This window comes from Trachemys scripta, chromosome 14 (genome assembly GCF_013100865.1).
Source record: "Trachemys scripta elegans isolate TJP31775 chromosome 14, CAS_Tse_1.0, whole genome shotgun sequence".
Classification (NCBI taxonomy): domain Eukaryota; kingdom Metazoa; phylum Chordata; order Testudines; family Emydidae; genus Trachemys; species Trachemys scripta.
Window position 1 is genome coordinate 39,609,172 of NC_048311.1, and position 22,301 is coordinate 39,631,472.

The following is a 22,301-nucleotide window of genomic DNA, read 5'->3' on the forward strand; positions in this document are numbered from 1 at the left end:
GACTCAGACTTCGGCTCTGTTTAAGAGCCAAGCTGCCCGAGCCAGCGCTACCGGCTTCGGGCAGCCCCCCTGCCTCCGGACCCCAAGCCGCTGGCCGGACACTTCCCTTCCCGGGCTCCAGCTGTGCTGGGGAAGCGCCGGCCGGGGGCGCAGGGTCTGGCGGCTGCCCGGCAAACCGTGAAGCCGGTAGCGCTTGGGCAGCCCTTTCCCCCTGGCTGGGAGGGAGGAGGGAGAGTTTGGGCGGGGACTTTGGGGGAATGGGCGGAGTTGGGTTGGGGGTGGGAAAGGGGCAGGGCCAGGGCCCGTGGAGTGTCCTCTTTTTTTATTTTTAAAATATGGTAACCCTAGGCAGGGAGGAATATCCCACCAGAGAACTGGAAATCAGCCTTTCTAGCCTCACACCCCCCGCAGTCTCTATTACCTTGCAGGACTCCTGTCTAACCAGCTCCTGGCTCCTCATCTCTATGACCTGTGGAAGCCCCTCCCCTCCCCTTCCCTGCAGCCCCAGGGATGGGAGGGGGAGGAGGAAGAACCCCTGGGGCTGCATAAGGAGCAGAGGGGCCCTGAGGGGCAGAGGTGGGGGCTGGGCAGGGGGTAGAACTAACAGCCGGGCAGGGGACAGGCAGAGGTGGGGGTGGCAGGGACACAGAATGAATCAATCAGGGTTTGGGGGGAGAAGCAGCAGCTGGGAGCGGTTTGTACAGATCTGTGGGATTAGATCTCACTGGAGTCTCCCAGCCAGAGCTCCTGCTACAGGGCCCTAAGTCACCTTCCCCTGTAATTACAGGACGGCTGGTCACCCTGTAATTGTCACAAAAGTGGGAGAGGGGGAGATGGGTGCAGATTGACCAAAAAAATTATATAACGTTAAAAAAATCATCATTGTGTCAGTCTCATGATTTTTTTCCCAACTTGTGAGGTTGGCAGCACTGGGGGAGGCAGGAACAGGGCGGGTTTAACCAGAGGGAATTAGAAGAAGGAAAATGAAAATGAAACAAGAATAAAGGGAGAGTCTATGAGAAATGGTGGAAAACAGAAATGAGAAGAGTGACAGGAAAATATCCCTGGGAGGGGAACCAGCCGGGGGCAGTGTAGCCGGGGGGAGCGGGGGTCACCCTGTTCCTGCTCGGAGGAGTTAAAACAGCCCTGGAGAGGGCTGTAGCTGGGGAAAGGCTGATTGGGGGAAGCAGCCACAACTGAGGCAATGACCCAATCAGGCCACAGCTGGCCCTATAAGAGGGCTGAGGGCCAGAGTCTATGACTCTATTTAGCTTCAGAGAGAGAATGAACTGAGAAGGATATCTTGGGTGGAGCAGTGCTGAGGAAGGGCAGAGGGAGCTGGAGAGCTCCAGCCTAGCAAAACCCCAGGCTGCAGGCCTAATTAAAGGCCCATAAATAGGTACTGGGGCTGCAGAGGGGCAGCCCAGATATATGGTCCAACCCCCCTTGCTGATGATGAGTGGTTTATAGACTGCAGTCTGCCCTAGTGTGCAGGAGCTGGATGATGACTGGCAGTAGCCACTAAGGCAAGGTGGGGAGAGAGGGTTGGGGGTTCCCCTGGATGGGGAGACCCAGATTGTTGGTTACTGCTTTGGGCAGAACACTGATGTAAAGGGCACCAGGATCTGGGAGGGACATGGGGGGCCAGCGGCAGGCAAGACACTGGCCTGCAGAGGGCACTCCAGAGGCTGGAAGAGTTAATTCCTGAGACGGCCAGCAGGAGGCACCATGCCGGTGAGTCGTCCCCCACCACAGGCAGCAAGTGAGGAAGGGATAAAATCAGGGGTCACATGTATGTTTTTATCAACTTGAGCTTCTGCCAGAGGAGCCTCCTTTCAGTCTCCCACCACTCCTGTACTTTTTGATTTTCAGTAAGGGACTGCTGCATGACTTCATGCAGCAGGTCCTCTTTGGTTCTTCACATATGCTTCCTGATTCTTTGTAATCTCTTGGCCATTGATAACAAGGATGGCTGGGATCTCAAGGTTGCATCTGTAAAGCCAAAATGCAAAACTTAACACTAGACAGAGCAATTATTTGGCTGTACTTAAAAACAAGTACAGGGTACACAATAGCAGAAAAAGGTGTGTACATAACCCACAGGAACCCCCAAATGGTAAGTAAGCACAGGGGCAAGGGCGACTGATTGTTTCAGGGCCATAGTGTCCTCTGGGGTTGGTTCTGTGCCTTGGGGAGAGCCAACAGCGTCAGCGGGCCCCCATACGGAACACTATCCCCACATTTTCTACAGGATGAATTCGTCCTGGAATATATCTCGCTGGTGAGGGTGACCTGGGAAGCAAGGGAGGGACTTCTACTACAATGTGGCTTCTGCCCTGGCCCTTATGCATTTTGTCTGTGTGCAGCAATGGTCCCCCCGCCCCTCACGGCACAGTGGCGTGGACATGTTAGCCTTACTGGGACAAGGAGCGCAGTTGCTCTGCCGAGGAACATGCACAAGTGGATTGCCCAGCTTCTGCATGAGACTTGAAGAGATCACTGAGGCCGATTACCATGATGTGAGAAAGCACATCAATGCCCTATTCCGCATCTAGGGATGCCCATGCATGCAGCCCTAATCCTCCTTGCCCCACGATCCCGCACCAAACAACTTCCTTCCCAGAATAAAAACCGCTTACCTCCTCTGCTGTTTGTTCCTCCCCAAGCACTGTCCACTGTGACTGACTACCTTCCTTCTAGCTTGAAAACAGCTGCTAGAGGCATACATCTAGGATGCTGGGCCATCTTTTGGCTCTGGGCCCCCCTCAATAACCTTGCTCCCACTTTCCCCATCCTTGAACTCTGTGCTGCTACAGCCTCTGAAGTGTTCATGGTGGTCTTCAGAGTGGAGGTTGGGTTGCCCCCAAGTGTCACCTACAGCTCTCTGGAGAAATGGCATGTCGTAGGGGCACCACCAGAGCAGCAGTTTGCCTCCCACGCTTTGTGGTAGGCATTCTGCAGCTCCTTTACTTTAACCCTGCACTGCGTCCCGGTCATAGAATATCAGGGCTCGAAGGGACCTCGGGAGGTCATCTAGTCCAACCCCCTGCTCAAAGCAGGACTAATCCCCAGACAGATTTTTGCCCTAGATCCAAATGGCCCTCTCAAGGGCTGAACTCACAACCCTGGGTTTAGCAGGCTAATGCTCAAACCACTGAGCTATCCCTTTCCATCATGGGCCTTGATATCTGCCCATAGGTATCATAATTCCTGTGGCTGGAGTGCAGCTGGGATTGAACAGCTTCTTCCCCCAAACACTGATGAGGTCCAGCACCTCGCCATTGCTCCATACTGAGGATTGCCTGGTGCGTGGAGGCATGGTCACCTGGAAAGATGCGCTGAGAGCACTCCATGCCTTGCTGAGCAAACAGGAAGGGGAATTTCAAAATTCCCAGAGAATTTAAAGGGCGGGTCTGACAGTTGGTCATCTGAGGGCAGGGCAGTAGAGTTCCAAGTGATGACCAGAGTGGCTAGAACAGGCATTGTGGGACACTTCTGGAGGCCTATCAGAGCGCAGTAATAGACCAGGGTGTTCACACTGGCACCTGTGGGAGAGAGGGTTTTTTTCTCTTATTTATTTTCTTAGTTCATAAATCCTCAGAGAGTTTAATATAGGATTGGCTATGAGTGTTGTCTTTCGCTAGAGATCGGAGTTACAACTGACTTGGGTTAAGTGACTGGTCATTTGGAACTGGGTTTAACCTTAATATTGGGGTGAGTTGGTGTAAGGGACCATCTATCACAAAGGCAGGCTTGCCTGAGTGGCAGGATATATGACAGTCTGTGACTCCATGTTAAGGTTGTTATAGTGCTTGAGGGGTACAACCAGCATGGGGTTTGTGCCCTGATTTGGTACTCACATTCCTGAGCTACTGTAGACAGCTGAACAGGGGGATTGAACCTGGGTCTTCCACATGCCAGGGGACTGCTGTAACCACAGGGGTAAAAGTTGTAAGGAGGGTGACATCAACAATCCCCTCTCCTCCTTCTCCAACCACATTTTGTGTGGAGCGAGGCAGGTGCTACCTCATTTCAGCAGAAATGCCTTAGATGCCTGAGCCAACTGACGTCAGGCGCTGGGTTCCCATCTGTGGGTGGCTAAGCAGAGACAGATGCCCCTCTGCAGCCCAGCGTTAAACACCTGTCTGTGAGGGGGGCAGGGCTTAGGACACCCCTCCCCCCTTGTTGGTCTTTCCCATTGGCTGGCTTAGATGGCGTCTGCCTACTGAGCTGGCTTTTGTGAATTGCATTGTAAGGTGCCTGTGATGCCCATGCGTTGTCTAGGGAGTTTAGGAACCTAACTCAGCTCTGAGGGTCACAGTGCTGCTGTCCCTGTGATTTTCTCGCTGCCTAAAAACTAGGCCCTGTGACGCTCAGCATTGCAACATCTGAGTCCCTGCATGGATTGCCCCCTGTGTAACCAGTCACCTCTCCACAGAGCACAATTGAGCAATTCCTGATTGACATGGGCGTGTACAGGACAGAGATAGAGAACAGGCTGGTTAGTGACACATCACAGTAAACTCCATGAATGAGTCCTTCACCATTACCTAAGTAGCACTTGCTTGACAAGGGGCATGGGTTACCAAACCCAGTGAATAGAAAAAAAGATGGGGCCAGGTATTTGTATCTGATGGTATAGGGCCCCTCTGACGGTTTGCCACATCTAATTGCACCACTCCCTCTCTCCACTGTTGAATGTCAGAGCTGATTTTGATTCTATTAGGAGTCTAGTTACAGGCTGCTGAGTTGAATTCACTTTGGGCCAATGGTGTACCAGCACTGGGGCTCCCCTACTCTGAGCTGAAATCACAAAAGAGTGCTGTGGAGCTATATTGCTAAGCAGCTGGCGGAGCAATTTGTGGGGATGACTGGAGGAGCAGCGAGCGGCGCGGAGCCTTGCAGGGACGGTTGGAGTGGCAAACGGAGCTGCTTGTAGGGACGGCTGGAGAGGCTCACAGGTCGGTGAGCGAAGCGGAGCAGCTCATAGAGCGCAGCGGTTCATGGGACGGCAGGAAGTGGACTGGCTTGTGGTGAAGGCTGCGGCGGAACCCCATGAAGAGACGGCCGGACTCGGATCACGTAAGGTGCCCCTTAACACCCTGCATGCCCCCCCTTATACTCTGGGGCTGCACTGACCAGGGACAGAGACTTTGGGGTTTGTTGGACTTTTGGGACTTTGGGTGGTTGCTGGACCCAAGAGACTTCGGGGGTGTTGGACTTTGGGGACTCTGGGTGATTTTTGGGTTGCTGGATTCAAGAACCAAAGGGAAAGGACACAGCCCAATTTGCTGGGGTGGGGTTTTTTGCTCATGGTTTGTGTTATGAATCCTGTTTGTGGTGTTTTTCCAATTTAATGCCGATGTTGTTTACCTCCTGTTATTAAACATTTTCTGCTACACTCAGACTCCGTGCTTGCGAGAGGGGAAGTATTGCCTCTTAGAGGCACCCAGGGGGTGGTATGTAATTGTTCCAGGTCACTGGGTGGGGGCTCGAGCCGGTTTTGCATTGTGTTATTGAAACGGAACCCCTAGATACAGAACCCAGCCCTTGTTGCTGCCAACTTAGATGGGCAGAAGGGTTACATACGTAAAATAACTGATCAGGAAACACAGGTTCATTACTTAGGAAAAAATATGCAGAATGAACTGATGCAAATCCTAGCAAATGCCATTAAAAAGAAAATTGTAGAAGCTGCCCATTCTGCAAAATACTTTTCAATAACACTGGTCTACAATTTTTGAGAAGCCGTCTGCTTCAGAGATAAAATGTGCTATTTCTTATGTATTTTGATGTGCTGAATTCAAATATGACAATTAAAACAACTGATTGGGTACTGTTGCTAAGATCTTTAAGTTTTTACATTTTATGTCTATGTCTATTGTGTAGATAGTAGAGTTTTAATAATAAATTGTAAACCTAGGTCTTTTCATGTGTTTGTGGTTGCTTTACATGATAATATTTCACCTGTCCTGTTTATGTAACACTTTAAAAATCAGCAAAAGGGTTATATAAATAAAATTTATTATGAAACAAAAGGCAAAAAACTATTATGTACATAGTTTAGTCCTATTCTGTATCTACTCAGCGCTTCTTGGCTTGTCTCTTGTATTCATTAAATGGAGCATCTCTTGTCACTGTCCAGCAATAGTCTGCAAGCATTGATGGGCTCCATTTGCCCTGATTGCGTTTCTCCATTGTTGCAATGTCCTGGTGAAATCGCTCGCCGTGCTCGTCGCTCACTGCTCCGCAGTTCGGTGGAAAAAAATCTAGATGAGAGTGCAAAAAATGTATCTTTAGTGACATGTTGCAACCAAGGCTTTTGTATGCCTTGAGGAGGTTTTCCATCAACAACCTGTAGTTGTCGGCCTTGTTGTTTCCGAGAAAATTTATTGCCACTAACTGGAAGGTTTTCCATGCCATCTTTTCCTTGCCACGCAGTGCATGGTCAAATGCATCATCTCGAAGAAGTTCACGAATCTGAAGACCAACAAAGACACCTTCCTTTATCTTAGCTTCACTTAACCTTGGAAATTTTCCACGGAGGTACTTGAAAGCTGCTTGTGTTTTGTCAATGGCCTTGACAAAGTTCTTCATCAGACCCAGCTTGATGTGTAAGGGTGGTAACAAAATCTTCCTTGATTCAACAAGTGGTGGATGCTGAACACTTTTCCTCCCAGGCTTCAATGACTGTCGGAGTGGCCAATCTTTCTTGATGTAGTGGGAATCTCTTGCACGACTATCCCATTCGCAGAGAAAACAGCAGTACTTTGTGTATCCAGTCTGCAGACCAAGCAAGAGAGCAACAACCTTCAAATCGCCACAAAGCTGCCACTGATGTTGGTCATAGTTTATGCACCTCAAAAGTTGTTTCATGTTGTCATAGGTTTCCTTCATATGGACTGCATGACCAACTGGAATTGATGGCAAAACATTGCCATTATGCAGTAAAACAGCTTTAAGACTTGTCTTCAATGAACCAATGAACAGTCTCCACTCATCTGGATCGTGAACGATGTTGAGGGCTGCCATCACACCATCGATGTTGTTGCAGGCTACAAGATCACCTTCCATGAAGAAGAATGGGACAAGATCCTTTTGACGGTCACGGAACATGGAAACCCTAACATCACCTGCCAGGAGATTCCATTGCTGTAGTCTGGAGCCCAACAGCTCTGCCTTACTCTTGGGTAGTTCCAAATCCCTGACAAGGTCATTCAGTTCACCTTGTGTTATGAGGTGTGGTTCAGAGGAGGAGGATGGGAGAAAATGTGGGTCCTGTGACATTGATGGTTCAGGACCAGAAGTTTCATCCTCTTCCTCATCTGACTCAAGTGAGAATGATTCTGGTGCATCAGGAACCGGCAGTCCTTCTCCGTGGGGTACTGGGCGTATAGCTGATGGAATGTTTGGATAATACACAGTCCACTTTTTCTTCTTTGACACACCTTTCCCAACTGGAGGCACCATGCAGAAGTAACAATTGCTGGTATGATCTGTTGGCTCTCTCCAAATCATTGGCACTGCAAAAGGCATAGATTTCCTTTTCTTGTTCAACCACTGGTGAAGATTTGTTGCACAAGTGTTGCAGCATATGTGTGGGGCCCACCTCTTGTCCTGATCTCCAATTTTGCAGCCAAAATAAAGGTGATAGGCTTTCCTAACCAGAGTAGTTATACTGCGCTTTTGTGATGCAAAAGTCACTTCATCACAAACATAGCAGAAGTTATCTGCATTGTTCACACAAGTACGAGGCATCTCTGCTCACTTTAGCTAAACAGAAATGTGTCCCTTTGCAAAATCAAACACTGACAAATAAGAGAGCACGACACTGTATGATTTCTAGAGCTGATATAGGGCAATTTGTTCAGCAGAGTGATGTAAGCTTCGTTATGATTGCATCATCCATGTCTTCTAGGAATAGCATGATGCAATTCATATCATGTATGACGCAATACCAGCTTCAGATTGCATCATTCATTGTTTTGCCTAAAAAGCAAGTACTGTCCAAACCCAGTCATAGATTTATTCATAGATCCAGTCAAAGATGTATTTTAGTCATTTCTGGTTTAAAGTGAGATCCCTTCCCTTTATAACTCACTTATCCTCTGCCATTCCCAAGTCAAGGGTTGTATATACTGACCCAATAGCATATCTTGAAAACTAGAACCAATCAACAATTTTAAGCATCATTTTCGTTCTCAGTGACCCAGAATTAGTAAAGTTTGACTACATTTATTTCAGAAGCATGTTGGCTGTAGAGCAGTGTAATGGGAGAGTTGCATTGATGCTTTGAAGCCTCTTCCCTATGAACTTAGAAACATTTGTGTTGCCCCAATTGAAATTTCTGATGACACTACCTTTACTGGATCATCTGGCAATACGGCACGTTCAGATGCAGAAGCTCTTGGAAATGGCCTTTCCAAGTTCAATATTGTGACTTCAGCTATGTTATTCACGGCCCGAGTTTCACAGCTAGATTGACCTAACCCCTGGTGTAGACAATGGAATTCTGCCGGTGACCTGGCTACGGCCTCTCAGAAAAGGGGATTAGCTAGAGCGATGGAAAAACCACTTTCTTTAATGCAGGAGGCATCTACACTACGGCACTTCAGCGACACAGCTGTAGCACTGCTGCAGTAGTGAATGTAGCGTAGACATACCCTTATTCTTCCTGAGGCCTGGTCTACACCTACAACTTAGGTTGGCCTAGGTATAACGCTCAGCTCTGTGAAAACTTTCACACCCTGTGTGACGTAGCTAGACGGATCTAACCCCTGATGTAGACACAAATAGGTCAATGGAGGAAATCGTCTGTCAATATAACAGCTGCCTCTGCCACAGACGTAGTGTAAACACACCCTTAGACTGTGATCCGGAAAAGCCAGCACTGTAGTGGGGAAGCCACTTAAACCAACCAATGGGAGATGCCAATGAGAGGGGCAAGTGCTAAGGCCTTCCTGCACAGAGGTAGACACCTGCTTAGCTGCACACCCCATGGCTGGAGGAGGATGTGAGGGTCATGTCACATCACCTCCCTTATTGTAGTACACCACTGGGATGACTAGAGTTATGGATGAGACCAGCTTTCTGTTTAAAACTTGACTATTGTAAGTACACTAAGATCGACACCGTCCCTCAGTTTGCCTTAACGTTTCATGTGCCCTGGGGAGGAGCATGGTCGGGCTGGGGGCCAAATTGGAGGCCATTTGACGAAGGGTTCCCAAGATATGTCTCCCTGGTAAAACAGCTTCTCTAAAAGTGGATGGCTTCTACTAACATTTGTGTTCTCTGACAGAGAAAATCCCAGGGCGGAGCGTTTTGCTTCAACATCTCACTCACTGGAGGGTTACCCTTAGAGAGTGTCTGGGACGAGGGTTGCCAAGTGCTGAAAATATTTGTTTTGGACAGTATAGAAAAAAATTATGGACAACCAAACTTTTTTTTGCACACGTTCTTATGTAATATAAAGATGGCTCAAAAGGAAACAATATTCAGTGGTTTTATTCCTACATCACAATAGCAATGTTATTCTGCTAGTTGAACCTACTTACTAGCCACATCAGCGTCCTCCAAGTTCTCCAGTTTGTGATCATATACACACACGCCTGTTCATGAGCTGGCAACCCCTCTTGTTGCTTTTCAAAAACACCTGAGCCCATGAAGCAGTATGGCAGGTAGGACAGTCCCATAGTGGGGGGGGAAACAGCCACGGCCCAACTGCTGCTGGGGTGGGGGGCGAGCTGAACAGGGGTCAGGACAGGGCGGAACTGGCCACGCCAGCCAAAGCACAATCATATTTCCTATTCCAGCAATGCACTTACTGAGTTACTCTGAGATCTCTGACTCCTGGACTCCAATACCCCTCCCTCCACTGGGAAAAGTTCTGAGCTGTCTCTCCCGAAGTCTCAGCTGCAGGAATTCACTCACTGGCTGCTGACCAGTCCCCTCCATCTCACGGATCAGTTCACTGGCACAGGGCATTTACTGGAAAATTTGCTTTGTAAGACAAAAGTTTCTGCCTTTCAGCTTCTGTCTTTGCCTGTAACATTGGACCAGGGAGAGAGCAGGGCAGGGACATGGACAGACTCCAGGGATAATTGATAGACACTTGCATCCATAGGGCAGATCAGATCATTGTAAGTCCTTGGGCTTCCTGAGAATTTGCCTTCAGTTCAGTGGGAGATTCCCCTGTCACTTGCTGTTCCTGGAGCACTTCCAACCCTGGACATGCAAAGCAGCTGAAGCTTGAGCCCCGCCATGTGGGGCTGACAGCCGGAGCCACGTGTGTGGGGCTGAAGACGAAGCCCTGTTGTGTGGAGATGAAGTCATGGAGGTCAAATAAAATCACATTATCCATGACCTCTGTGTTCCACTCGTACCCGTGGTTATCATAATATTTTTTGTGGTCTCGTGACACCCACACACACACACAATAGCCTTGCAATCCCCTTTTGGGTCAGGACCCTCCAGTTTGCAAAACACTGGCTTAGAGGTTAGCGCACTCTCCTGAGTAGTGGGGGCTCTTGTTCAAATACTTCCTCCCACCCCTGGCAGGCAGTAGGAGCATAGGCGCTGACTGTTATTTTTCCCAAGGGGTGCTCCACCCCCGCTCTGCCCTGATGCCACACCCCCACTATGCCCCTCCCCTAAGGCCCCACCCTTGCTCCGCCTCTTCCCGACCCCACTCCACCTCCTCCCCTATGTCCTTGCCCTCTGTCAGCCTCTTCCCGCCCCTGCTCCAACCCCTCCCCGAAGCCACAGTCAATCTGCAGCTCGCTGCTTTCCACCCTCCTCCAGGCACCTCCCCATGCCACCAAATAGCTCATTGGCAGCCCCGCAGAATAGCTATACCCGGTGGGTGCTGAGCTCCCCCTATATTTGTTCCATGGGTGTTTGAGCTCCGGAGCACCCATGGGGTCAGCACCTCTGCTGCTTACAATCATGGGACCGAGCAGTGACCAAGTATAAACAGCGACTTCCAATGAGCTGCTGTTAATGGACAAGTCGGTAAGGCCTAAATTTACAGCAGTGGCCTAATTGTGGGTGTCTCGGTTTATCTCCTCGAAATACAGGACTTCAGAGCATGTGTTCCACCTGCATTCGCAGCTGCAGCCGGAGTCAGAGGGCGCTGCGGGTGCCCAGCCCCTTGGAGAACCAGCCCCTCAGCACTTAGGTCAAGACCCAAATTTGGACTCTACATCAAAAGACATTCGTGACATTTGGACCCAGCCCATCATTGTGCTCTGGCTCCTGTGTCGGCTAGCCTGGCTGTTTGTGTCTCCTCCCCAGCAGCTGCAGGCGCAGGGAGTGCTCCTGGGAGGGGCGGGAGGGAGTGGGGTTGGGGCATGGACAGGCTGGAGGAGGAAGGGGTGGAAAGGGACAGAGGGGGGTGGCCAGGGTGAAGCTGCACCTCTTGTACTCTGCACCCTGGCAAAGCCCCTTAGAACCATTAAACCAGGGATGCAGCTCTGGCTGGAGCTCGGGACTTGCCTAGCTGCTGTTAAGGTCTGCACTGGCCCTTGCAGCCACTGATAGGGGCCTGTTGAACCAGCCCTTTCCCTGCCTCAGTTTCCCCATCTATACAATGCCTGTGTATCTCTTCACATTACAGTCTATGGAGGACAAGAGCCCCATGGTGCTGAGCTCTGAGCAGACACTGAGCAAATAGACCCAAAAAGCTTACGATTCAGTGTCCTGATCCTGAAAGGTCTCAGCCTCCCAGTGATGCCAAAGGGACCGAAATGGGTAAAATTACAGCCACCATTTACTGAGAAAGGGGCAGAGCACAAAAATGCCCCCCCAGCTGTCTGACTAAATGTCTCTAAGTAACCAGCTGCACATGGTACATCCGACAGCCAGGGGAGAGAAATTACAGGTACTATATGTACCATTCCAGTCTTTTTCCTTTCCGCAACCCTGTACCAAAGCACTGGATCTGCTCTGCTCTGCAATGCTGAGTGCAGACCCAGGTACCTGAGACAGCAGCAGGGGAAAGGTGTTTGAATGATGGCTGCAAATCTCAAGCCGCGCGGAGACCAGCAAAAGATCAGCACTTCCCTCCGCTGAGCTGCAACGTCTCTATTAACCACGTTGTTAAACTGCTGCAACACTGGACCTGGGTAACTAGCTGCATCTGCAGCAGTATCTCTGCACAGCACGGCTCCCCCGCCACAGCTGAATTCCCTCTCCTTGTCCCCGATGGCGACTTCCCAGACTGCCCCAGGCCTCCTCAGTCTGTCCCCACATCCCCTCCTGCAGCCGCAATGGGCAAGTGGCCTGAGAGGTCTCTGTTTATCCGACACCATGTACCCTGTAGGCCCCTAGTCTGAGCTCCCCTCACACCAGCTGCCCTCGGCCATTGGGCCCCAGCCAGAGCCGGTGCAAGGATATTTTGTGCCCTAGGCGAAACTTCCACCTTGTGCCCCACCTCCCTCCAGAGCAATTTTCCCCTGGAGGGAAAAATTTGTGGGTGCAGAGCCCCTGACCTGCCCCCTCACCCCAGCTCCACTTCGATTCCACCTCCTCCCCTGAGCACGCTGCCGCATCCTGCTTCTCCCCGCTCCCTCCCAGCGCTTGCGCTGTGAAACAGCTGTTCACACGGCAAGCCTGGGAGGGAGTGGGGGAGGAGGAGGAACGCAGGGTGCTGGGGGAAGAGGTGGGGCTAGTGCGGGGATTTGGGGAGGGCTCCAATGGGGCAGGGAGGGGGCGGAATAAAAAAATTTGGGGCTCCGCTTTTTGGCACCCCAAATCTTGGCGCGCTAGGCAGCAGCCTAGTTCGCCTAGTGGTTACACCGGCCCTGGGCCCTCACCTGGGGGACAGGATCTTGGTGTCTGTGCAGTCCCGGCCTCTCTGCTGGGACTGACAAATGGGAGCAGGCCTTGCTGGGTGTGGTTGTGTTACAGGGTCACCTGCCTCACTAGGGCCCAGGCTGAGCTCCCAGCACATTCCACAGGCCCCTGAGCTGCCATCAGATGGACTTTCAGCCTCGGTCCCTATGGGGGTGGGGGAGGCACTGGGTTATTGCCCTGGGGGAGCTGCTGGGGGAGGAGGAGATTTACCTGCTCACAGACAATTTTAACAGTTCTAAAGCTTCAACCTTTTGAATCTCAGTGTCTAGTGTCATTAAATAGTTCTGGTCTGACCAAAATATTGTCTGTTCCCCCCATAACTTCCCACAACTGTGAAAATTTTAATTGGAATGAAATGCTTAAATAATTGTCATGCAACTGTGAAAGCTTAAATCAATAAATATTAAAAAATGCTTAAAATAAACATTATCTGTCAAAATTATATATCATAAAAAAAAAAAACTGCCAAGCCTATCACTCTTGACACACAGCTCCTGCAGGCTCATCCCCACAGGCGGACGCCTCAGTGACCCTCCCCACCAGCACAGGGGCTGATTGCAGGCTGGGAGCCCTTTTGGGGCTGTCAATCTGCTGTCAGATTTAATGGTTTATCTTTTGGGTTTTCATTACAGGCTAATTTCACTGAAAGTTACCTGTCATGGGTGTGACTCTTCATCCAGCTCTGTAAAGTCTTCATTCTACGGGAGATGCTGTAACAAAATTAATGATCTGGCAGTGTGGCAACAGAGGCAAAATATCAAGTCTTGACAGCAGGCTAATTTCACTGAAAGTTTCCTGTCACGGGTGTGACTGTTTATTTTTTCACTAAAGCCTCCAGGGGTGAAATTGGTTGGGTCCTTCCTGCTCAGCAAACAGCAGGAGTCATTTTCAGGAAGGGAAACACCCCCTTGCTGCTGCAGGCGGGGCATAGTGTGAATTCAGGAAATTGAAACAAAGTCTGTTCCACTGCCCAGAGGGAGCCATGGCTGCAGAGAACCCCGTGGAAAGTCTCCAGGAGGAAGCTACATGTCCCGTCTGTCTGGAGTATTTCACAGAACCTGTGAGTCTGGAGTGTGGGCACAATTTCTGCCGAGCCTGCATCGCCCAGTGCTGGGAGGGATCCGATACAGCCGCCTCCTGCCCTCAGTGCAGAGAAACTGTGCAACAGAGAAACCTCAGGCCCAACAGGCAGCTGGCAAACATGGTAGAAATCGCCAAGCGGCTGAGTTTACAGGCAGCAAAGGGAGCAGGAGGGGACGGGGTGTGTGGGGAACACCAGGAGGCTCTGAAACTGTTCTGTGAAGAGGATGAAACCCCCATCTGTGTGGTGTGCGACAGATCCCGGGCTCACCGCACTCACACGGTGGTTCCCATACAGGAAGCTGCCCAGGAGTACAAGGTAGGGAATTGCTGTCAGATTTAATGGGTTAACTTTTGGGTTTTAATTACAGGCTAATTTCACTGAAAGTTACCTGTCATGGGTGTGATTCTTCATCCAGCTCTGTAAAGTCTTCATTCTACGGGAGATGCTGTAACAAAATTAATGGTCTGGCAGTATGGCAACAGAGGCAAAATATCAAGTCTTGACAGCAGGATCTACCCCACCCCTTCCCCGAGGCCCCTCCCTTTCCCCACCCCCGAAATCCCTACTCGCTCTATGCCCCCCTCTCCATTGCTCACTTTCACTGGTCTGGGGTGGGGGTGCAGTCTCCAAGCTGTGGCCAAGGGGGTTGCAGTGTGGGAGGGGACTCTGGGCTGGGGCAGGAGGGGGTCCGGGGTGCTAGCTCCAGCCGGGCGGCACTGACTCACCTCAGGCAGCTCACGGTCGGCAGTGCAGCTGGGCTAATTAAGGCTCCCTGCCTGCCCCAATACTATATGCCACTCTCAGAAGGGGCAATGTGCCCCTGTGGCCCCTGGGGGAGGAATGTAGCTCTGCATACTGCCCCTCTCTACAGGCACCACTCCTGCAGCTCCCATTGGCCACATTTCCCCATTCCTAGCCAATGGGAGCTGTGGGGCGGTGCTTGCAGGCAGAAGCCATGAGCAGAGAACCCTGCCCTCACCCCAGGGTGCGGGGGCATGCTGGCTGCTTCTGGGGGTGCCGTACGGCTGGGGCAGGCAGGGAGCCTTAGCAGTAGTGGGCAAACCCGCTGCGCCGCCGGAGATCGCGTTCGACTGGGAGTGTCTCCAGGATCGACTAGTCAATCACAATCGACCGGTAGGTGACCACTGGTCTAGGTAGACCGAAGATGGGGAAGGGAAACTGAGGCACAAAGCAACGCAGCAAGTTGCCCACAGTCACCCAGCCTGTCAGTGACAGAGCTTAGCATAGAACCCAGATCTCCCCACACCCAGTCCAAGATGCGAACCACTTTGCCATGCTGCCATCTTAGCATCAGCCCCACTGAGTGATGAAGTGTGTGCATTAGGAGGGAGAGATGCCTTGATAAAGGTCCAGACCCACCAGGGAGAGGTGGTTTCTCACTGGGATTCTGAACTCCTGTGTTGCTCCATGAGGGATTAAGCTCAGATGCCGGCCTGCACTAGAGGAGGTCACTGGGCTAAACACTGTATGAGACCCCGAGCACCTTCAGTCCGCACACAAAAGGGCTCCAGACAGCTCAGGTCCATGCCAAGTACCACTGGGATTAGACTGGATTGTAGCAAAACTAACCATAGGCTGGAGCTGACCGGTGCCAGTCTGACCTGTTCCATTGTGTACATGGGCAAGGAGCAGCCTAAGTGATTCCTTTAGTCCCACCAGGCAGCCTTTTGAAATCTCCCAGAATGCACTGCTTCCAGGATCTTTACCAGGGAATGGAACTCTGGGTATCTGCCCAGGAGGCATTGCCACAGAAAGGGTTTAGGACAGCACTGGGGCAAACCCCAAGCCGTTCTTTATACACATCTGCATCATGTCTAATGCCTCTAACTGAGGCATCCACAGAACATGCCTGGGCCCGTCCTCACCAGTATCAGTCGATCTGTGTGGGCCCCCCACTGCTTTTTTCAGCGTGCCACCTACCTGCATCATTCTGCATGAAGGTGCCATCCCAGCCCCACCCCCACCTTCACGGGTGTCATAGAATCATGGAATATGAAGGTTGGAAGGGACCTCAGGAGGTCATCTAGTCCAACCCCCTGCTCAAAGCAGGACCAATTCCCAACTAAATCATCCCAACCAGGGCTTTGTCAAGCCTGACCTTAAAAACCTCTAAGGAAGGAGATTCCACCACCTCCCTAGGTAACCCAGTCCAGTGCTTCACCACACTCCTAGAGAAAATTGTTGTTCCTAATATCCAACCTAAACCTCCCCCAATGCAACTTGAGACCATTACTCCTTGTTCTCTCATCTGGCACCACTGAGAACAGTCTAGATCCATCCTCTTTGGAACCCCCTGGCAGGTAGTTGAAAGCAGCTATCAAATCCCCCCTCATTCTTCTCTTCTGCAGACTAAACAATCCCAGTTCCCTCAGCCTCTCCTCATAAGTCATGTGCTCCAGACCCCTAATCATTTTTGTTGCCCTCCGCTGGACTCTTTCCAATTTTTCCACATCCTTCTTGTAGTGTGGGGCCCAAAACTGGACACAGTACTCCAGATGAGGCCTCACCAATGTCAAATAGAGGGGGAATGATCACGTCCCTCGATCTGCTGGCAATGCCCCTACTTGCACAGCCCAAAATGAGTTAGCCTTCTTGGCAACAAGGGCACACTGTTGACTCATATCCAGCTTCTCATCCACTGTAACCCCTAGGTCCTTTTCTGCAGAACTGCTTCCTAGCTGTTCGGTCCCTAGTCTGTAACAGTGAATGGGATTCTTCTGTCCTAAGTGCAGGACTCTGCACTTGTCCTTGTTGAACCTCATGAGGTTTCTTTTGGCCCAATCCTCTAATTTGTCTAGGTCCCTCTGTATCCTATCCCTACCCTCTGGCATATCTACCATTCCTCCCAGTTTAGTGTCATCTGCAAACTTGCTGAGAGTGCAGTCCATGCCATCCTCCAGATCATTAATGAAGATATTGAACAAAACCAGCCTCAGGACCAACTCTTGGGGCACTCCGCTTGAAACCGGCTGCCAATTAGACATGTCGCCATTGATCACTACCCATTGAGCCCAACGATCTAGCCAGCTTTCTATCCACCTTATAGTCCATTCATCCAGCCCATACTTCTTTAACTTGCTTGTCCTCCTGCATCCTCAGTCTCCTCCTCTCCCTTTTGCACCAGACAAAGCCACGTCCAGTGCCGAGTCCCTACTGGACAGGGATAGTGCTCCACAAAACTGGGACTGTGCAGCTTCAAACCAGACAAATGGCCTCCCAGTGTCTCATGGGGTTTGCCCTTGTGATTAGACCAGCTCTGCCCAACCAGTGCAGTCCCCAGCGGTTCAGGGCTGAAATCCCAGCCCATATTGAAACCCTGGTGGTTTCTGGGATTTGTATCACTTGGTTTGTTAAACCTTCTACAAAACAGGTTTATTGATTCACCCCCATGTGACTCCAGTGCCCTGTTATACTCTGTACCACTAATCAGTTCAGAAACCAAAGCTTGGTTATAATTGAGATCTCTCTCTAATTATTAAAAAGACTGGACCGGAATTGGTAACAAGTCTGAATGTGACACACTCCCAGTCTCCATTAATGACGTTTCAACTCCTTGGTGGCCCTGATGTCACAAAGCGATTAGAACCACAGTCATCTTGGGTTTGCAAAAACACCCACTTCCAAGCACCTCTCAACTATCCAGATGAAACCTCCCAAATCATTTCTCTTTCTTCAGGAAAGAATCCAGGCCCATTTGAAGACTCTGAGGGAAGAGAGAGAAAAACTGTTGGGATTGAAAGCGACTAGAGAAGGGAAGAGAGAGAAGTATCTGGTAGGTGCCATTTGTTATGAACCAGCAGGGACTGGCACTGGGAGGTCTTTTTGGAAGCAGACTCCTGTGTGGTCTTGGAGACCGTGGGCTTGTGTGTGTTTCTCCATGATCAAGGATTGTTGGGTTAGATTCGTGTGTAGACAAGCCCTAAGCTTCCATTTCAGTTGATGAGTTAATGTCTAGCCCTTGTGGCTTTCACAGAAATCCTCCCCAAGTGAACTGAATGTCCCCGTGAAGTGCTGTCCACTGTGTCTGGTCATTTTGTGCATTTTTCAAATGTTTGTTTCTTTTAACTCCCCTGGTGTCTCTGTCAGTGTAGTGCTGAGTCCTGCCTCCTGCTGCTCTGGGTCTGAATTTCCAGAGACCATAAATAACAGAATATGCTGACCACGACATAGGGTTACCATTCGTCCGGATTCCCCCGGACATGTCCGGCTTTTTAAGCTAAAAATAGCGTCCGGGGGGAATTTGTAAATGTCCGGACTTCCCCCCCCATGCAGAGCACGCGCGGCTAACAGTGCTGCCGGCTGGCCGGTTTCACTTACTTGGGGCTCCGACACTCAGCCAGAGAGAGCTCCTCCTCCTTCCTCCCTCCCTCCCTCCCTGCATCGTAGCTCGGCTCTGGCAGTTTGGAGCTCCTCCCCCGCTGCTGCCCAGCAGCTCTGGCCGTTCCTGAGCAAGTTCACCAGACATTAGGTGAAGAAAGGCCAACAACAAGGGGGCCAGGGGGTCGGAGAAGGGGCAGGGAGGTTCTGGAGGGGGCAGTCAAGAGACGGGGGGGTCGGGAGTTCAGGGGGGGCTTTCTGGGGGTGGGGGTGTGGAGAAGGGGTTGGGCAGTCAGGGTAGGGGGGGGGGGGGGGGGGGGGGGGGGGGGGGGGGGGGGGGCTGAGGGGGGGGCAGTTAGGGGACAAGGAACAGGGAGGCTTAGGTAGGGGATGGGGTTCTGGAGGGCAGTTAGGAGCAGGGGTCCCAGGAGGGGGCAATCAGGGGACAAGGAGCGGGGGGGGTTGGGAGTTCTGGGGGGGCTGTCGGGGGGCAGGGGTGGGGAGAAGGATCGGAGCAGTCAATGTGACAGGGAGCAGAGGGGTTTAGATGGGTCAGGAGTTCTGGGGGGGGGGCTGTCAGGGGGTGGGGAGTGGTTGGATGGGAAATGGGAGTCCCAGGGGTCTGTCTGAGGGTGGGAGTGTGGATAACGGTTGGGGCAATCAGGGTACAGGTAGGGGGTAGTGTCCTAGGGGGCCAGTTAGGATGGGGGGAGGGTCTCAGGAGGGGGCAGTCAGGGGACAAGAGGCAGGGAGGCTTAGGTAGGGGGTGGAGTCCTGGGGGGCAGTTAGGGGAAGGGGTCCCAGGAGGGGGCAGTCAGGGGACAAGGAGTGGGGGGAGGGTTTGGGGTTCTGAGGGGGGAAGTGGGAGGGGCAGGGGCGGGGCTAGGGCAGGATGGGGCGGGGCTAGGGCAGGACAGGGGCGGGGCTCCTCCCGTCCTCTTTTTTGATTGCTGGATTCTGGTAACCCTACATGACAGGCATGGAAACATCCCTTTCAGAGGGATACAGGGGCCAAAGCAGAAGGTGTGAGAGAATCCCCTGCCTAGTACCCACAGGATAGAGTCAAATGTCAGAAATCTTAGGATTTTCAAAGAAATTCAGCTTCCTGCACACTCAGCTCTCCATGAAAGGACCCCGGGCTCCATCCATGTCCTGACCAGCCCTTGCCCTATTTTCATACAGAAACAAACACAAACTGAGAGGCAGAAGATTGTGTCTGAATTTCAGCAACTGCGGCAGTTCCTGGAGGAACAAGAGCGACTCCTGCTGGCCCAGCTGGAGAAGCTGGACGAGGAGAATGTGAAGATACAGAATGAAAATGTCAGTAAACTCTCCGAGCAGATTTCCCATCTCAGTGAGCTGATCAGTGAGCTGGAGGGGAAGTGTCAGAAGCCAGCAAGTGAATTCCTGCAGGTGAGACTGAATGAGAAACACAGGTGGGTGCTCCTGGGCAGCCAACCCCCCAGCTCAGTGCTGCCCGCCCCACAGCCCTGCCGATCAACTCCTCCCACTCCCTCCAGCACCACCAGCCTGCTGCGATCAGCTGTTCCACTGTGTGCAGGAGATGCTAGGAGGGAGTGGGAGAAGCAGGGGTGGAGTGTGCTCAGGAGAGGAGGTGGGGAAGAGGCAGGGTGGTGGTGAAGTGGGAGCGGGAAGAGTTGGGCTGAGTTGTGTCATTGCGGGAAAGGGTAGAGTGGGGGTGGGATTGAGCACCCCCAGGGACAATTGGAAAGCAGTGCCTGTCATTAGAAACATGCCAGACCCCCACACGGGGAAGGGAGGGCTCCTGAATCATAAGCACTGGAGTCCAGCAGTCGGAGACCATGATGTAACTTGGCGTGTGCATTGCTGACATGTGAATAACTATTATTCTTTGCAGAGTCACAGACACAGAGATATGAGAGCTGGAAAATCCCCATTAGCTCTGAGAATCCATGACCCTGGGGCCAGGGCAGGGCCTTTCTTCCCCATATTTGTAAAATCTCTTCCCTGGAATCCTGTGTGTGTGTCAGAGGGGACTGAAATTCTTTTGTCTCTCTCTCTTCTAGGATATTAGAAGCACCTTGAGCAGGTACGTGGCTCTCTCTCACTCCCCTTTACACTTCACAATGCTGGGAAAGGGCTTGGTGGTGATGTTAGCACCACATCTCCCCAGGGGTCTACAGCAAAATGTGTGGGGAAGGTCACTTGCTGGATACGAATCTCTCTGATTAACTTCATCTTGAGGTTCTTACCCTTGTATAGAAGACTCTGGAATTCTCCATTCAGTGAGAAAGACTGACCTCAAGTATTTCCTAGGGATGTCACCTCTCTGAGGGATTGGCTGCCTCAGGATTGTGGGGATGGAATATGGGCCTGTCACTGCTGGGGCACTGGTCACTATTCAGCCAAGGGCAGCAGTGGAGAAGAGTCTTTCCCACCTGAGGACTATGTGGAGACCTGTGTGGAATGAGCTGGGGAGGGGGGAGTTGGTGTCTGAGTTTAATTCCTAGAAGGCAGATTTCTACAGCACTTCACCTGGGAACCTCCTGTCACTCAGAGCATGGAGGCCAAGGAGTGAATTGGCCACAGAGTCTCAATTCCCCTTTTGTCCCCAGAGCTGATCTCTCCAGACCAGAGTTGAAGAATATTAATGAGTCCTTTGAAGGGAAGGTTGCACGGCCATGGGCTGTGTTGCACCTGCTCTGAGGCTGGGAGAAGTGGAGGAATTCTAACTCCAGGCCCATCAGAGCAGCGACTCACTAGCCAGAATTTATAATGAGTCAAACAATGAAATATAATGACTTGAAATTGTTTCTCTCCAGGTGTGAGAAGGGGAAGTTCCAGCAGCCAGAGGAGATTTCTCCTGAACTGGAAGAGCGAGTCAGTGGTTTCTCCCAGGAAATGATTGTGCTATTGGAGACTCTGGGGAAATTCAAAGGTACCTAGAAGGGATCTAGGAACGGAAATTGGGATGAGCCTCTGAGACTGAGGGAGGAGAATGGCTCTGGCCAATTGGTTCACAATTAGATGATGCTTCTATTTCATTGTTGGGTGAGAATGTCACGCACTTGGGGTCAAAGTCACTCAGGTTGATTAATTCAAACCTTTATTTCTACCAAAAATATGTCTTGCCATGACAATTACTGTTAAAGAAAGAAATGACTCAGACTCATCGACTTTAAGGCCAAAAGGGACCATCATGATCATCCAGTCTGACCTCCTGCACATTTCAGGCCACAGAATCTCACCCACCCACTCCTGCAATAGATCCCTAACCTCTGACTGAGTTACTGGAGTCCTCAAATCATGATTTAAAGATTTCAGGTCAGAGAATCCACCACTGACACTAGTTTAAATCTGCAAGTGACCCATCCCCCACAACCACAGAGGAAGGCAGAAACCCCCCCAGGCTCTCTGCCAATCTGACTTGGGAGGAAATTCCTTCCAGACCCCAAATATGGTGGTCAGTTGAATACCGAGCATTTTGGCAAGACCCAACAGTGAGACATATGGCAAAGAATTTTCTATAACACAGAGCCCTCCCTATCTACTGCCCCATCACCATCCATGGGACAAATATTTCAAAGGCGGACCCAGTCCATCACTGAGCTCTGGTCCTATACGGCAGCTAGTCATGGCCAAATAGGCTGTAGGGGGAAGGAGAAAGCCCCTCCCCCATGGTCAGGGATCCATCCAGCACAGGAGCCTCTGCTACCTCCTCTACAGCAGCTGCAGGCACAAGGCGGGTTCCTGAGAGGGCTGGGAATGGGGTGGGGGAGGGGGGAGGGCGGGTGGAAGAGGGAGGGGGGTGGACAAGGGACAGAACGACATGGGCAGTGTAAAGCTCGGACTCTGACACTCTGCACGTTGGCCAAGACAGACGGGGGCTATTGTAATAGGGATGAATATGTCCCATTGTGTCAACCTTCCCCCCACTTCAATTTCCACATTTTATAAAATGCTTTTACTATTATTTCTTTTTCTGCCTGTGGCGGACAAGGCCCCGTCGTGCTGCTCTCTGTAGAGACGCTGAGTAAACAGACCC

The 22,301-nt window shown here is 51.3% G+C and overlaps 3 protein-coding genes across 11 annotated transcripts in view; 2 read left to right on the forward strand and 1 right to left on the reverse strand.

The window, feature by feature from the left end:
• LOC117887100 (zinc finger protein 208-like) overlaps positions 1-22,301 on the forward strand; it is an 882,934-nt gene that overhangs the window by 411,399 nt on the left and 449,234 nt on the right. The gene's annotated exons all lie outside the window — the stretch shown is intronic.
• LOC117886905 (zinc finger protein 260-like) overlaps positions 1-22,301 on the reverse strand; it is a 241,991-nt gene that overhangs the window by 105,601 nt on the left and 114,089 nt on the right. The gene's annotated exons all lie outside the window — the stretch shown is intronic.
• The window catches only part of LOC117886946 (zinc finger protein RFP-like), a 40,195-nt gene that overhangs the window by 15,905 nt on the left and 1,989 nt on the right, over positions 1-22,301 (forward strand). For 2 of the 5 annotated variants that reach the window (XM_034789122.1, XM_034789125.1), the window contains exons 1-5: positions 13,778-14,251; positions 17,634-17,729; positions 19,457-19,687; positions 20,323-20,345; positions 21,079-21,194. The exons of 2 other annotated variants lie outside the window; for them this stretch is intronic. In XM_034789122.1, the coding sequence (XP_034645013.1) occupies positions 13,835-14,251; positions 17,634-17,729; positions 19,457-19,687; positions 20,323-20,345; positions 21,079-21,194 (883 nt within the window). In that variant the 5' untranslated portion in view covers positions 13,778-13,834. Of the gene's footprint in view, positions 1-13,777; positions 14,252-17,633; positions 17,730-19,456; positions 19,688-20,322; positions 20,346-21,078; positions 21,195-22,301 lie in introns of those variants that run through there. One more of the 5 variants, XM_034789126.1, reaches the window with a different exon arrangement.